Source organism: Mus pahari, chromosome 17, assembly GCF_900095145.1.
Source record: "Mus pahari chromosome 17, PAHARI_EIJ_v1.1, whole genome shotgun sequence".
Lineage (NCBI taxonomy): Eukaryota > Metazoa > Chordata > Mammalia > Rodentia > Muridae > Mus > Mus pahari.
The window spans coordinates 64057911-64073064 of NC_034606.1; the positions used below are offsets into that span (position 1 = coordinate 64057911).

A 15154-nucleotide genomic window follows, 5' to 3' on the forward strand; every position below is an offset into this window, starting at 1 on the left:
GAGAGAGAGAGAGAGAGAGAGAGAGAGAGAGAGATGGTGCATGCATGTGGGTGTGCAGATGTATGCATATGTGTAGGCCTAAGCAGGACATTAGATGTCATCCTCTAGGGCAGGGGTTCTCAACCCTCCTAACACTGTGACCCTTTAACACAGTTCTTCATGCTGTGCTGACCCTGCCCAACCACAAAATTATTTTATTGCTACTTCATAACTGTAATTGTGGTACTGTTACAAATCATAATGTAAACATCTGATATACAGGACATCTGATATCTGACCTCCAAAGGGGTCGTGACCCACGGTTGAGACCACTGCTGTGTCTTTCTCCCTTATTCCCTTACCATTTCTGCTAGGCTGGCCAGCCAGTGGCTCCCGAATCCACCTAACTCCATCCCCAGTTCTGGTGTATCAGGCCTGCACAGGTCCTTTAGCTTTCCTGAGCAGTTTAGGGAGCCCCTTAGGTACCTCTCTTCCCAGTGCCTTTGCTTGCTTGTTTGTTTTCTGAGTATGAAGGTTTACCACTTCCAGGCCACAGTCTATGTTTCTGTTACTGCCTGGCAAATGACTTCTGATTTAGTGCCACAAAACCATGCCACTTAACTGTGCTTGTAGGATCCATGGATTAGGAATCTGGAAGGACTCAGTCCTGTCCACATGCCATGGTGGCTTGGATCTCAACCTGGAAGTCTCAAATGCCTGGAGCCAGGAGAACCTGAAGTTAGAGCAACCACATCCAGGGTGGCTTCCTCCCTCATGTGGCTTGGTGGGCATGGCAGGAAGACTGTACCTGCCCACGGTCTCTCCAGTCTGGGTCCAGGGCACTCAGACTTCTTATAGAACGGCTCAAGAAATAGAGGAAGCCAGACGAAGGTAATAGAGATGCTACAGGAAGGGTCAGAAGAGGTTGGCTTTTTTTGGCAAGGTTTTGTCCGAGCAAAGAGAAGACTGGAGAGAGCTGGGACTGTGTCTTGGTCATCTGTGGGGTGGGGGTGGGGTGGGGCATAGTCTCAGAGTTGGCAAATGGATTTTCTGGGAGTAGACACACTCTTGAGTAGAGATGGATGGTTGTATGTGGTTGGGTCAGGTTATGGAATCTGTCCAGCCTCTGTGGGGACCTAGCAATGGGAATGAAGGTTCTCTCAGCTGTGTGGGGAGGGTTTCATGAAATCAGCAGCTGCTTCCAGAGGGGATCGGCTCATGGAGTGGGCTGGACAGTGGGCCACTTGGATATGTCCAAGTCCTAAACCCCCATACCTGTACATGGAAATTGGATCTTTTACCAGAATAAGGATCTGGGAATGAGCTCATCCTCCCAGGTGTGCTGCAGGCTAGAGGTTCAGACCCCCTCTTGCTCTGTAAAGGAAGGAGGAGAAAGCTGGGCGTGGTGGCGCACGCCTTTAATCCCAGCACTCGGGAGGCAGAGGCAGGCGGATTTCTGAGTTCAAGGCCAGCCTGGTCTACAAAGTGAGTTCCAGGACAGCCAGGGTTATACAGAGAAACCTTGTCTCGAAAAACCAAAAAAAAAAAAAAAAAAAAAGGAAGGAGGAGAGGCAGGGAAGAGCCCATGTGCTGAAGCAGGCAGAGACTGGAAGGTTCCACAGGATGCTGAAGAAAACCATCCGTTGTCACAGCCTCCCAAGGGAGCAAGCAAGGCTTGGGTCTCAGCAACCGTGGTGGAATAGACTATTTCTGTTGTTTTCAGCTGCTCAGTTCATGACCATCTGTTACTGCAGCCTCAGGAAGCTAATGAAACTCCGGCAGTCTAGGGACAAGTTGGGAAGGCTGTAGGGCTTGTGCTGGCTGGGGGAAGCACGAGAGTCCAGCATTCCCTCTCATACTGGTTGGTTTTGTGTGTCAACTTGACACAGGCTGGAGTTATCACAAAGAAAGGAGCTTCAGGCGAGGAAATGCCTCTGTGAGATCCAGCTGTAAGGCATTTTCTCAATTAGTGATCAAGGCGGGAGGACCCAGCCCATTGTGGGTGGTGCCATCCCTGGGCTGGTAGTCTTGGGTTCTATAAGAAAGCAAGCTGAGCCGGGCGTGGTGGCGCACGCCTTTAATCCTCCCACCACTCGGGATGCAGAGGCAGGTGGATTTCTGAGTTCGAGGCCATCCTGGTCTACAAAGTAGACCTGGACACAAAGCTATCCTGGAACTCACTCTGAAGAATAGGCTGGCCTCGAACTCAGAGACCTGCCTGCCTCTGCCTCCCAAGTGCTGGGATTAAAGGCATGTGCCACCACAGCCTGGCCTCAGCTTGATCTTACGGAGGCATTTTCTTAACCTCTCAGATGACTCTAGTTTGTGTCAAGTCAACACAAAACTATCCAGCACACCATGGGAATCTGTTGACATCATCATTAACTGATTTGCCCTTTGATCCCATTCTGTCGGTAATTTATGCATAAGCTTGGACTGGTCGCTGAAACTTTTGCTTCTAAGTTTCTTCTTATGTAAAATAAAACAGTTGGAGCAGATCCCTCCCTCTCTCCACCCCTCCCTTCCTCTCTCCTCTTAAATGATGCTTTTGCCCGTGTGCTGTAAGTTCTGTAGCTCTAGGATTTACAAGATAGTCCCCCGAAACTCTCGTTGTATAGGTTCAAACCTGCTGCTTTTTGAAATGTCCAGGCTCTCCGTCTTGAGGAAACACTTTTGCTCAAAGACTTTTCTACCAGTGGGGCCTGGAAAAGAGCAGGTTCCCATGGACCAATAAGATTTGGTCAGTGTGCAGAATGCTCTCAGGCAAAGGTGTCCTGAGCACGATGACCCCTCGCCTTTTCCCAGGAAAGCAAAGATGGAGATTTTAAGTAGTTCCTGTAAGAAAGCCACCCCACAGCTCACTCCACAAAGCCAGCCGAGGCCACAAGCAAACAGTCCAGGTGTCTTAGTAAGTGCTTTTATTATTTCCAATCAGTCACAGATCTTGGGCAGGTGAGGCCAGAGACAGGCACACGGAAGAGATTATAGGGAACTCGAGGAGCTGATGCCAAAAGGGCAGCCCTGTCTGGGTGTGTAGCAGGTGAGTCCTTGTGCCTGGTGCTATATCTCCATCCTATGACACTCAGGGCGGGGGACTGAGTGAGAAGAGATGGGTTTGTGCAAAGCCAGACTCTGCTTTTCCTCTAACAGCCAGAAGGGGGCAGCAAAGTCCTTGTGAAAAATTCCCAACTTGACACCCCCCCCCCCCCTTGGACTAGGGTACTTGAGGGATTCTGCAGGCTCACACAGAAGAAAGGGTATGGAATGAAAGAACCATACCACACCCAAGGAAGTCTTTTGCTTCCTTGGGCTATACTGAAAGAGCTGTGCATGGATCCAGGAACTGGTGTGCGGAATGAGGGACTTAATGTCCCTACTTCGTCCCATCTTGAGCCTTGGAGGGCACCTCCTGGTCTGTCATGGTTCCTCAGAGGGCTTTGAGCATCACATCAGATATTCCTGGCTCCCTCAAGCCTTATGAAACCCCGTCATAGGGACCTATGACCGGCACCACCCAAGCTAAAAATGCGGGGGGGCCAGTGCTTCCTCCTACACAGCTTGCCGCACCTGCCCAGCTTAGGTTTCTCATAATCCCCGCATTCCACATAATCCTGCATTCTTGTTTCCCCTGCCCTTCCTCCTGCCAAGACCCACCCAGGTGTTCCTGGGACTCCTTACTGCCCCACCAGGGGTCGACATCAAGGCTTTCTCAGGCCCTGGAGCCAGTTCGGCTGGCCGTGTGCTGGGTAGCTGCCGGGCCTCCCCACCTTTACCAGCCATCTTTGAGATCACTGTGACTTGTGCCCCGGTCACATTATTTGTGGCTGAGGGCTTGCCCTTCCCCCAATGGTTTTTGGAACTTCGCCTTGGAAAAATTTCTCAATCCTCAGTCTCTGCATAAATTGTCTCAGAAGAGGACTTGGACAAGTGGATTCTGGGAAACTGGCCAGTGTGAGGGTGACATGTCAGTGGGGGAGGGGCTTTAAACCTTTCTAGAACTGAAGCTAGAGATTAGGAGAGGCACTCAAAGGGGAGCAAGCAGATGAGGAAGTCAGCCAAGTGTCTTGGTGCCTCTCCCTGCCCCAGTGGCACTGGTTGGGAACTTCCATCTTGCAGATAGGAAAACAGAGTCACAGACAGTCATAAGTCTGTTGGCAGGGAGGTCAGAACCAGAAGCCAGGAAGAAATCCTGCCTCCCAGCTGACTTCAAGGAGGGAAAAGCTAAGAGTTTGGCATCTCCGCATGCCAGGCTAGCCAGGTGACAGTGGCAGGTGGGGGGTGTCACAACTCCCCAGAGATGTCAGTGCTTGTTCACCCACACACCTATGGGCTACACAAGTCTCAATCCAGCCCAGACTCAGACTGGAGGAAGTAGCTGTGGGCTGTCCCTCGGGTTTATTAGACGACAGTGGATTTATCCAAGCCTTTCAGAGCTACTTGGCTTTGCCTCTGAAATGGGGATATGCCGATAACCCTGCAGGGCCAGTCAGGACTGCTGCAGTAGGCTTATTTAGACCAGCACCTCTCTCCTCAAATATCCAAGATAGAACAAAATTTCAAATGCTTCTGTAATATTTCTCGAAGGCTAGAGTAGACAGGGTGGGGAGGGGCAGGGGTGGGAATGGATGGGCTACCTAGTCACTTTTCCTGGGGCAGACAGGGTCCCCTGCATCTACTCACAGCCTTGTAGCCTTCACCCAGTAACTTTCCACTGGCCTAGAGCTGGCTGGGTGCATGTGTCGCCCGCATGCTGCCCCAGGTGTGGGCCCCTGGTCCCCTCTCCAGCAGGCAGTCAGCCAGGGCAGGGTGGCTGACGCACACTCAGCCTGAGATCCCAGCAGCCTGGAGGTTGATAAGGAGCTCTGGCCTCATCGCACGGGATAGGCTCAAGGGACCGGCCCTGGCTGTGACCATTAGCTGGACAGCTTCCAAATTACAGAGATGTGGAGATAAGGGGGCAAGGGCCCAGGGACTCTGGGCTGAGTGGCCAGGGAAGCTGGGGGAGGGAAATGGATGCCTCTACTCTTCAGGCCTCAGGAGGCCTGGCTGGGGATAAGACAGAGTGCGGCAGAAGACAGGGGAGACCTAGGGATACCTGTAGAAGGGCCCGAAGGACAGCCCTGCAAGGGCTAGGCCAGCAGACAGAACCACCTCCACACCAGACCTCCTACCCCACCTCCCCTGCAGGCCTGTGGGAATGGCACAGAGTGGAGAGAGAGAGAGAGAGAGAGAGAGAGAGAGATATGGGGTTCTAACCCCACGGTCATACATGCCTTTCCAGTGGATGTGATTTGATTGACAGCCCCCAGTTCAGCCCTCGCAACTTCTCCTGGGAGCTCAGGCTGGGCTTAGCACGTCCCCCTCCCTGTTCTATGACCCGGATGACCCAGGAGGAGAAGCTGAGGCAAGTAGCGAAACCACTGGCTTCCTACTCTCTTTATATTCCCAGGTCCCTAGAACAAGCAACTGGCCTACAGCTGAGGGAGGGACAACCGGGGACAGCTTCTCCCCACGCCACAGAGCCCTGACCTCATGTTCCAGCCGTGCCCCCTGGGCTATTTTTTTTTCTTACAAAGCATGGTTGTTTGACCTGAAAGAGAAGATGGAGCCCTAGAAGACTTGGTGGCGGTCACGGTCTCAGCCAGGTTTCCTGGGGTCTCCTCCCCACCTCTGAGATCCTGCCGGGCTCCTCCTGCTCATTCCTTGGGTCTGCAAACCCAGAGGTGCCCTCAGCCTCGACTGGGCCATTTGGAAGATGCAGTCGGGTGCCAGGGGCACCGCAGGGGATGGCGTGGCCTCAGATCTGCAGGGCCCCAAGCATGGCATATATGTACAAGCTGCAGAAGGACAACGTGAGGGCTGGCTGCAGGAGGGAGCGGCTGCTCACAAGCTGGCTGCAGCAGAGTTTATGTCTGGTCTTGAAGGAGCACGGAGAGGGTCACAGGACAGGGAAGGGACATTCTCTGGAGGAGGGGGTGGGGGGGGAGGGCTCCTCATTCCCGGTTGGTGCCAAAAAGCTGCAGGAAGAAGGTGAAGATATAGATAATGTCTAAGTAGATGTTGAGGGCTCCAAAAATATACTCCTCGGGGCTCAGCGAGTGTCGACGGTTACCCATCAGCAACTGGGTATCGAAGGCCAGGAACTGGAAAAGAGCAAAGAACGAGAGGTCAGATGTCCAGTCTGTGACACTGAGGGGCTAAGCCGCTGGTTTACCACCTGTCTGTCCAGCGTCCCTGCTGCAACAGCCGGATCTTCCCTAACACCTTCCTCCCTGATTATGTCCACCACCCCCCCTGTTTACTGAGCACTTATTTTGTTCCAGGCAGAAATACTGCAGAGAGGCAGGATCTCTCCCCTCTGGGGTGGGGGAGGTGGGGGCAGAGGTGTTAGTGACATGAGAGGAACCCCAGAGTATTACAACGTGCCCCCACCTCCCATCTCCACAGTGCTGAGGGCTAAGCAAGCCCTGGGTGGGCATGGCCGCAGTTAGGGAGAGCTTCTGAGGCAGGGAGCTTTCTAGATGAAGCAGTCTTTGTGCTGTTGTTCTGGGCCTTGCTACGTTTTTTGAGGGGAGTGGTGGGAATGCACGCTTCAGGTAACCCAGGGGATGGGGGTTGTTATACGCTTTACAGACATGAGCTCCTTGGAATAGAACTGTCAGCACTAGAGGAAACTGGGGCCAGAGATGTTCAACATTTATCTCAGTTTACCCACGTGGGGAAATGGCAAATCCAGGCTTTGAGCAGGCTAGCCGCATCCATCCCACCCTGTCACCCTCTGTAGCACCCAGGGTCATCTGCTCTCCCAGAGAACCTTCTGGGCCTAACAGATTACTCTTCAGAGATTCCCTTAGCCACAGTTCCTCTCTGTCCTCCCCCCTGCACCCCTGTCAGCCCTTCCCTCTGGCCACAGACACCCCTCCCCTCCCCCACAGCTTTCCTCTGGGTTCCGTCTGTAGAAACCCCTTTCATGCCACACATGAAATCAGGCAGGCAGCGGCATCCTTCAGAGGATGGAGCTCCCAGAGTCTCCCAGGGTCTAAAAGGGGCAGCAACATCAATCCGCACATGTGAGGTCTCTTCAGATTAATCCCCGTTTTATGCCTAGCTGCTCCACCACACATACGCGGAAGGCCTGTGTTTCTAGGCTCCTCACACAGCATCACACATGTGCGGCAGGCCAGGGACCGAGTCGGAACCGACAAAGGACACAAGTCTGTGTATCCGGCTAGGCCCACTGCCTAATGGTGGGAGGGAGAACTTTCAGATGATTATGAGAAAGCTGGGTCTATGCTATAATTAAGGCTGTGGAGTGGGAGCTCTTGATCATTCAAGGGGAAGGTGTGCTTAGGGTGGGTGACATTTTTCCTGGGGTGTCAAGGAGGTGTGGGCCTTGGATAGACCGGGCAGTCCTTTGGAAGCCCTGGGGACCTGCTGGATCATTGTGAACAGTGAAGAACTAAGTGTGTGGGAGGAAGGGGAGCATTGTAGGAAGGGAGGGGACAGAGGAACAAGGTCAGATAGCTGACCTTGAAGCTTGCATTTGGCTGGATCGAGGCTGAAGGATGCCCCAATCCCTTTCTCTCATCCCCTCCTTGACCGAGGACCCAGACTCCTTTGAGTTGTGTTAGATGTAGCCCACTGAGAACCCCGGGAGGATCCCTGCCCTCTATGCCAACGCCACAAAACACAGGGACCAGAGACTCCAACAAGGGGCGAGTCCAGTAGATGCTGCATGAGGAGGGTGACTCTGAGCTCAGCCTGATGCCACTTCACTTGGAGACTCTGTCCTGCCACCCACACAGCTGGGAGACTGAGCAAGACTCAGACTCTCTTCTCGGCCTGTGACTCCCTGGCGCTGAGTGGGGCTGTTCCGAGACCGTGATAACCATACTGTGGGCAGGACACCTGGCAAGCAGCAGACGCCTAATGAATGGTGCTGTTACTGGGGTTTTACTGAGGCATCTGGGGGAGCTGTATCCTCCCAGGAATAGGCAGACGCTGCTAATGAGACCCAGGTGGCTCCCACATCATGTCGGGGAGGCAGAGAGATTCTGAGGGGAATCTATAGAAGGAAAATGGCGAGCTACGGTAAGGGTTGAGGGGACCTTGTATGCATGGACCGGGCCTCTGATCTCAGCAGCATTAAGGGCTGGACCCCCTGGAACACAGAAGGCCAAGGGTCGAGTCAACCTAATCACGTGACCTCAGAGCCCTCGCTTCACAGAGCAGGAGAGCAGTGACGGTCACACCATCCCTGGCTCGCATTATTTTAGACTATCATTTTACTCCGTCGTACTTAGCAAAGAGATCTGGCTTTGTAAGTGAAATTTCCTCTGCAAAGAGAGCAAGCAGGCAGAGAGAGGGGCTGGCTCCAATGCTGCGGGCTGTTTAACAGGCGCAGCTGCCAAGCATAAGTTAATAAATCGCTGAGCTGGCTTATCAATCAGCCATGCCTGGTTGCTTTCCCAGAGCCTGGTCACCCCTGGGTGAGCTCATGAAACCAAATCCTTCAACCTAGAAGGGTTGGAACTGATGGGGTCTGGGGGTGCCCCTCCAAGGAGCACCCACCCAGTGGCTTCCCAGAACAGCTAGCTGGCTGCAAACAAGAGTGGACCCACTGCGGCCTGTGTCCTTGGCTCCTGGCCCCGGATTCTCCTCCAAGTGGCATTAGCTGGGGAGGACCATCCTAAAGTGGTTACCACCCGCCCCTGCAGCCTCATTCCCCAGAGCCAGCGGGGAGCTTTCTACTTATTTGTGCGCACTCATATTTAATGAGCACCTACTGTGTGCTACCCTCAAAGAACTGAGCACCTCCTGTGTTCCAGGGGACTTGACTTTGAAGAACTGACAGTTTAATGAGGGCCACAAGCATCATCAGAATTCCATTCCAAGGTCCAGAGGGATGGTTCAGCAGATTGGGTGCTTGCTACCAAGCCTGACAGCGCGAATTTGATTCCCAGAACCCGCACAGTGGAGACAACTGACTCCTAGAAGTTGCCCTCTAAATCTCCATGAACACACTGTGGCGCGCGCGCGCGCGCGCGCACACACACACACACACACACACACACACACACACAAGCACAGCACAGTTAAATGTAAAATAAATGTTAAAATCCCACCGTAAGCACGCATTGCGAGGGAAAAGCAACCGGCTAGTATCCCCCTAGGCAATGGAAAGTATTGTGGACATCCTGAGCTGAGATTACCTTGTTTATAGTTAACATGCTAGTTGCAGGCTAAGGGCAGCTGTTGACACCTGGAAGGGTGACCCTTGGCTGAGTTCTAGGCCAGCTGGACACAGGACTCTGCATGAATGTGTGGGATGCGGTCAGAGGCAGTGCCGGACCAGAACAGGAGTTACGTATGCCGAATGTATAAACAGTCCTCGTGCATGCTATCGCGTCATCTCAGCTCTCTGTCCCTGTGCACCCGAGGTGGGCATGTCACTGTTTAGCCTGTAGGTAAGGCCAGGGGTCTTAGAGAGGAAAGTAGCTTGCTGATGGTCTCTTGTCTAGTGCTGGAACCTGACCCTCGCCCCTTATCTGGTGGAACAGGAGCAGAGTAGGCTTGCAAAGGAACTAAGAGGGACCTGCACAGGGCAGAGGAGCTGAGGGTGTCTGTTCTAGTCCACTACACAGTAGGGCTGCACCTATACCACTGGCTCTCAACCTTCCTAATGCTTCTACCCTTTAATACAATTCCTTATGTCATGGTGACCCCCAACCATAAAAAATATTTCATTGTTACTTCATAGCTGTAATTTTGTTACTGTTATACATCATAATGTAAACATTTGGTGTGCAGGATACCTGATATGTGACCCCTGAGAAAGGGTCATCTGACCTCTCCCTGTCTCCCCAAACGGATTGCCACCCACACGGGCTGAGAACTGGCGATCTACATAGACTCTGGTCACATGGTTGGCCTGGCCCTGCTACATGGGAAATCAAGCTTCTATCTGTTGTGTGTCCCTCCCTCCAATGTGGCCTCAGAGATGAAACTGGGGCACTGAGGGAGAGCCACACTATGAAGAGGACAGGCCACCGGCAGACAAGGATTGAATATAAAAAGCTGGGGCTGCAATGTGTGGAGCCAATGTGGAAAGGAGACTGTGGTCTGAGTCTGTCCTACAGAAACAGCAGTGTGGTGCAGGAGCTGTGAGCCCTGGGCCACTCTCTCTCACCAGGCAGGTTCTAACAGAGCTTTACCGGAAACAACCCAGCCTGTCAACAGGGGCCGGTTAGCTAAACTGACGCAGAACGGAGTTGGGAACCTGATATCTGCTACCACGAGAAGAAAGCGACCTGTGGAAAGGACCTTATCACACACCTGCACGGAAGTACTTTTGTGACTCAGGAGCCTATAGACAAGCGTGTTCATAGAACAGTCTAGGAAGATGGCAGCTGCCCATCACGGTCACCACGGGGAAAGCCAAGGAGTGCGCTCAAAATGTTTGCTTCATCCATAGTTAGGATTCTTAAAAGCCAAGACCCAGGAATAGATGTATTCATATATTACAAAGTACAAGCTATAAACACAAGGATTAATATAACAAAGTCTTGTGACTGTTTTTAAATACCCACTTTAGCCTCTGTGACAAATGTCACATTACTGCCCCCATCATTTGTTGACGTCACTGAGGCACAGACGGTATAAGCAACTTGCCCTCATCACACAGCCAAGAGGATGACTGTCCCCAGATGCCTAGAGAAGCAAGCTGGGGTGCATACCTGATGGCGTGTGTGTGTGTGTGTGTGTGTGTGTGTGTTTGTGTGTTATAAGAGTGAGGTAAGAAGAAATGCAAACAACATTTTGCTTAGAAAAAACACAGGCTTCCAAGTTGGAAGGTGCCCAGAACTGGGCCCATCTGGTGCCCTGTTCCCTCTTGTCCAACTGGAGGGTGACTTTGTCCTTTGGGATGGCTCCTCCCACTTAGCCTTCTGTGGGATAGTGACACAATGGGACCCTTTCTCTTCACTGCAGTCAGACAAAACAAGGATGCTTGGCACAGCCTCGACTCGATTACTCCCCATCAGCAATGTGCGAGGAAGGGATAACAGGAAGTGTTGGATGAGGCCCTGGACCCTCCCTGGCGCGGTCCCTATTCCCACCAGCCTGGGCTTTACAGACCCTGAGAAGAATAGCCAGAGCCTCTGTCCGAGAACCCTCAGCTCCAACCCTGAGAGCTTCTTCCATCTTTCAGGGTAGGTAGGGACCCCTGTCATGAAAGCCAAGGCCTCTTGGGGTGCTGGTCCAACCTTGAGAAGTAACCCCCTCCTACGTCTGTCTCTCCCACACTCAGCCTTGGCGCAGTGTCAGGAAGCCTTGAGTTTGCAGCTTGGCCCCTACCCCTTGCTGGATGCCAGGACTGAAATGCTAGTAAGAAGTGGGTGAGTCAGTTCAAAGGTGTCAGCTCCAAGTGTCTACCCACTTGGGTGCTTTCTTGAGAGGTAAACTCATGGGCCAGGCTGTAGGGCTGGGCAGAAACTGTGCGGGGTGGTGCCAAGGGCCGGTCTATCTCTAGCAACACCTGAGGCTTTACGTTTCCATGCCTGGGAACACTGCTTTAACCTTGTCGGACCTTCTTTGGGGTAGCTTAAGACACCGGGCTCTTACATGCGTCATGGCACGCAAGGGCCTGTCTTCCCGTCTCTAAGCAGAAGGGCCCACCCATGAACTCTCAACTATTCTGTATGCAACTTTCAAGATGATCCCAACCAAGGCTTTTTGGTGCACTAATTGAATGAGACATTTGGGGGTCACCGGGCACCAAAGTGCCTCCTCCTCCCTGTGACTCACAGGAGACAGCGGGGACAGTGAACACTCAGCTGTGAGACTGGCCATCCCAGCACCTCAGATCCTTGCCCACACTCACTCCTCGGGCATCCATTCACCCCCACAAACACCAGGGGGTGTCTGCTGTGTACGAGGTTGTTCCGGGAGCTAGGACTACATCTATGCACAAACCAGAGTGGTTGGTGAGCCTCACCGTCAGGGAGTTAACTTCCCCTGGAGTCGGAAAACCAAACAGATCAGAAAAACCCGGAGGAAGAGATAGGGTCTCCAGAGCTAGGACTCCAGGGAGGAGGGAGCAGCGCTTGAGTGTGGAGGCTGCTCAGCGGTGGGTGAAGGAAACAACAGAGGAGCAGATCGGTGTGGGATCCTGGGTGTGGAAGGAGCCACTCAGCCTAGGCAGCAAGGGGCGCAGCAGAGTTGGAGAGAGGAGTTCAAAGGGGGGTCTATGGGGAGCAACCACCTGCTGGATGTGAAGCAGGGATCCCCACCCCTGCCTGCTGTCTAGACCAGAGACAGGGGACACAGCAGGGGAAGCTGCTGGGGGCAGCACAACAAGCCTGGTGGCACAGAGAAAGAAGGGCCACAAAGCTTGGCAGAGCGCTTAGGCTCTAGAACAGAGGTAGAGCCCTGAGACCTGCTGCCGACTCGGTCTGACAGTGTAGGGTGTTGGGAAGGGAGAGGCTGCCAAGGAATCTGCCTGGAGTGGGAACACCGAGAGAAGCCGTGGGAAGGACACAGAGGCAGAGGGACCCAGGCGAAAGAAGCTGCTTGCGTGTTAGTGAGGGTAAAGGGTCAGTCAGAGTTCAAATGGGCGCACTGACTACGCAACTGGACGTTCTAGTCTGGGACTCAGACTCTAGGGCTGGAGATGTAAATCTGCAGCCATCAGCGTGGAGCATGAAATCCAAAGCATTGGGCCCACCTGGAGTTCCGAGAGAAGAGGACGGAAAGACTCTGGGGACCTAGGGCGAGCCACCATGGGCCCGCCTAACCAAAACCCAGGAGCTGGAGGGCTAGAGGGTGCTTCTGCTGGGTTAGGCCAAGGAGGGCTGAGACTGCCTGCTGGGTTTGTCCCCGTGGAGGTTGCTGGTGAACCGGATAATACCGTATTGTGTGGAGTGCTCGGTGGACTGAGGATGAAGCTCGGTGGCAGAGCTCACACTCAGCGTGCACAGAGCCCCGGCTGCATGGAAAAGGCACACAAGAGAGTATGGGAGCAGACAACTGGGAGGAGGAGGGACTAGGGTGGGGTGGGGCATTGTGGGAGATGAACAGAGATTCCTAAGGAAGTTTTGTTTTTTTTTTTTGTTTTTTGTTTTTTTTTCTGTATCTGGGCAAGAGCTTTAGGGAGATGTGGGTTAAGAGTATTTTGTGGGCTTTATGTTCCTTTAGATGGGAGAAATCACAGTATGTTTCCATGCGGACTCAAGAGTCCAGTAGAGAAGTCAACACATGAAACACATGATGATGAAGATGGTGGTAGTGGTGATGGTGATGAAGAAGATAGTGGTGGTGACGAAGAGGACAGGGGAGGTTTATCCTCTCCCCAGGTGACCACAGAGGCACTGGACACCAGTTTCAGGGCACCTTGGCCCTGGGACATCTGGGCCTGGACCTGTCCTTTACTGGCTGCGAGACTTTACCAGATTCACAACTTAACACCCAAGGCCTCCTTGAGTATGCAAGGCAGTTCTTAGAACGACGTCAGCCTTGCTTCCTTCCCTGCTTTATGGTAGGACGTAACGAAGCAATAAACAGGACCGTGTTCTACAGAACGCTATGGGTGGGACAGGCGGCCGGGATTATTCATATTATTCTAATAATACGAGGGATTATTGAACAGATTTAAAGGCTTACCAGCCACCCAGCCCTCCCTGCCTTCACACTTGCTGCAACCTGACCCTCAGGAAGCAAAGTGCACGCCCTGGTCCTCCACAGGCAGTCTTCCAACTCCACCGGCTTCCCTTGCTCCGGTCTGCCTCTTCTGTTCCCTGCCATGGCTGCTCTCTGCGGCCTCCTGATGCTACTGCCTGGGGCTGGTGGCCCTGATTTTTGCTCTCTTCTTTTCCCCCGTCCCGATCCCCATCCAATTCTCTGAGATTGCTCTTTTGCTTGAGAAAATATGAGGTGGAAGGAGGAACACTGGTCCAGGAGCCAGGAGAAGTGGATATCCTGGGGTAAGTGGATATCTCACTTTATTTAGGTCTTAGGGTTCCCAAGAAGTGGGATCCCCACTGACACAGGGAATGTGGCAGATAGACTGAGGTAAATGGCAACCCAGTCTTAACCTATACTTTGTTGACTTGCTGGGAAACCTTACAGCAGTGGTTCTCAGCCTTCCGAATGCTGGGACCCTTTACTGCAGTTCCTTGTGTGATTGTGACCCCTCCCCCCCCCCACAAAATTATTTCCATTGCTACTTCATAACTGTAATCTTGCTACTGTTTTGAATCATAATGAATCTGATACACAGGAAATCTCTTATAGTTGGCCCTTGTTAAAGGGGCTGTGACCCACAGGTTGAGAACCACTGTCTTAGCCTATTTGCCTGATCTCTCTAGATGTCGGTTTTCACACCCATAAGAGGAGGGCTTACTGTATCTAGCTCTTCTGGTCCTCATGTTCCTTGACTAGGTAGCCTTGGGCCATTTCACAGTATTCACCCCGTGCTTCTGGTAATCATGGAGAGACCCACAGGGAGTTCCCACAGACCTGAGATATTCACCCAGTGTTCTTCCTCCTGACGGAGGCTTCTGGGGAGGCAGCAAAGCACTTCACACATAGTAGATGCTCAATAAAGACCCATGAATGATGAGCCCGTAAGCCCAGCACAGCTCTACCCTGCCTGGACCCTTGTCTGACCTTACCTCTCTGACCTGTCACATTCCCCTCGATACATGACAGAAAGGATGGCTGGAGGGCTCTGCCTATCTTCTGCTCAAGTCCCAGCCAGGAGAAGTTCCTTCTCTCTTAGGGACCTCAGGGACTGGGAATGTCACTAAGCAGGTACAGTGTGACTGAGGCTTGGTCCCAGATCTGACCGGTACTGACAACTCCTTAACCCTAGGGTTTCCGATGCAAAAGGTGCTTGGCTTTGCATGCTTTCAGACAGGGTCTCCTGTGGTCTCAAACTCTCTTACGTAGCCAAGAATGACGCCGAACTTCTAATCCCCCTGCCTCCTCTCCCCAGATGCTAGTTTTACGGGTGAGTACCACCGTGATGGGTGGGTGGGTGAGTACCGCCATGATGGGTGGGTGGGTGAGTACCACCATGATGGGTGGGTGGGTGAGTACCACCATGATGGGTGGGTGGGTGAGTACCACCATGATGGGTGGGTGGGTGAGTACCGCCGTGATGGGTGGGTGGGTGAGT

At 52.9% G+C, this 15154-nt stretch overlaps 1 protein-coding gene across 2 annotated transcripts in view; it reads right to left on the minus strand.

Moving 5' to 3' along the window:
* Nucleotides 1-2880: 2880 nt before the first annotated feature.
* Faim2 (Fas apoptotic inhibitory molecule 2) overlaps nucleotides 2881-15154 on the minus strand; it is a 31104-nt gene continuing 18830 nt past the window's right edge. For both annotated transcript variants that reach the window (XM_021217189.2, XM_021217188.2), the window contains exon 12: nucleotides 2881-6122. In XM_021217189.2, coding sequence (XP_021072848.1) covers nucleotides 5973-6122 — 150 coding nt within the window. In that variant the 3' untranslated portion in view covers nucleotides 2881-5972. The remainder of the gene's footprint in view (nucleotides 6123-15154) is intronic.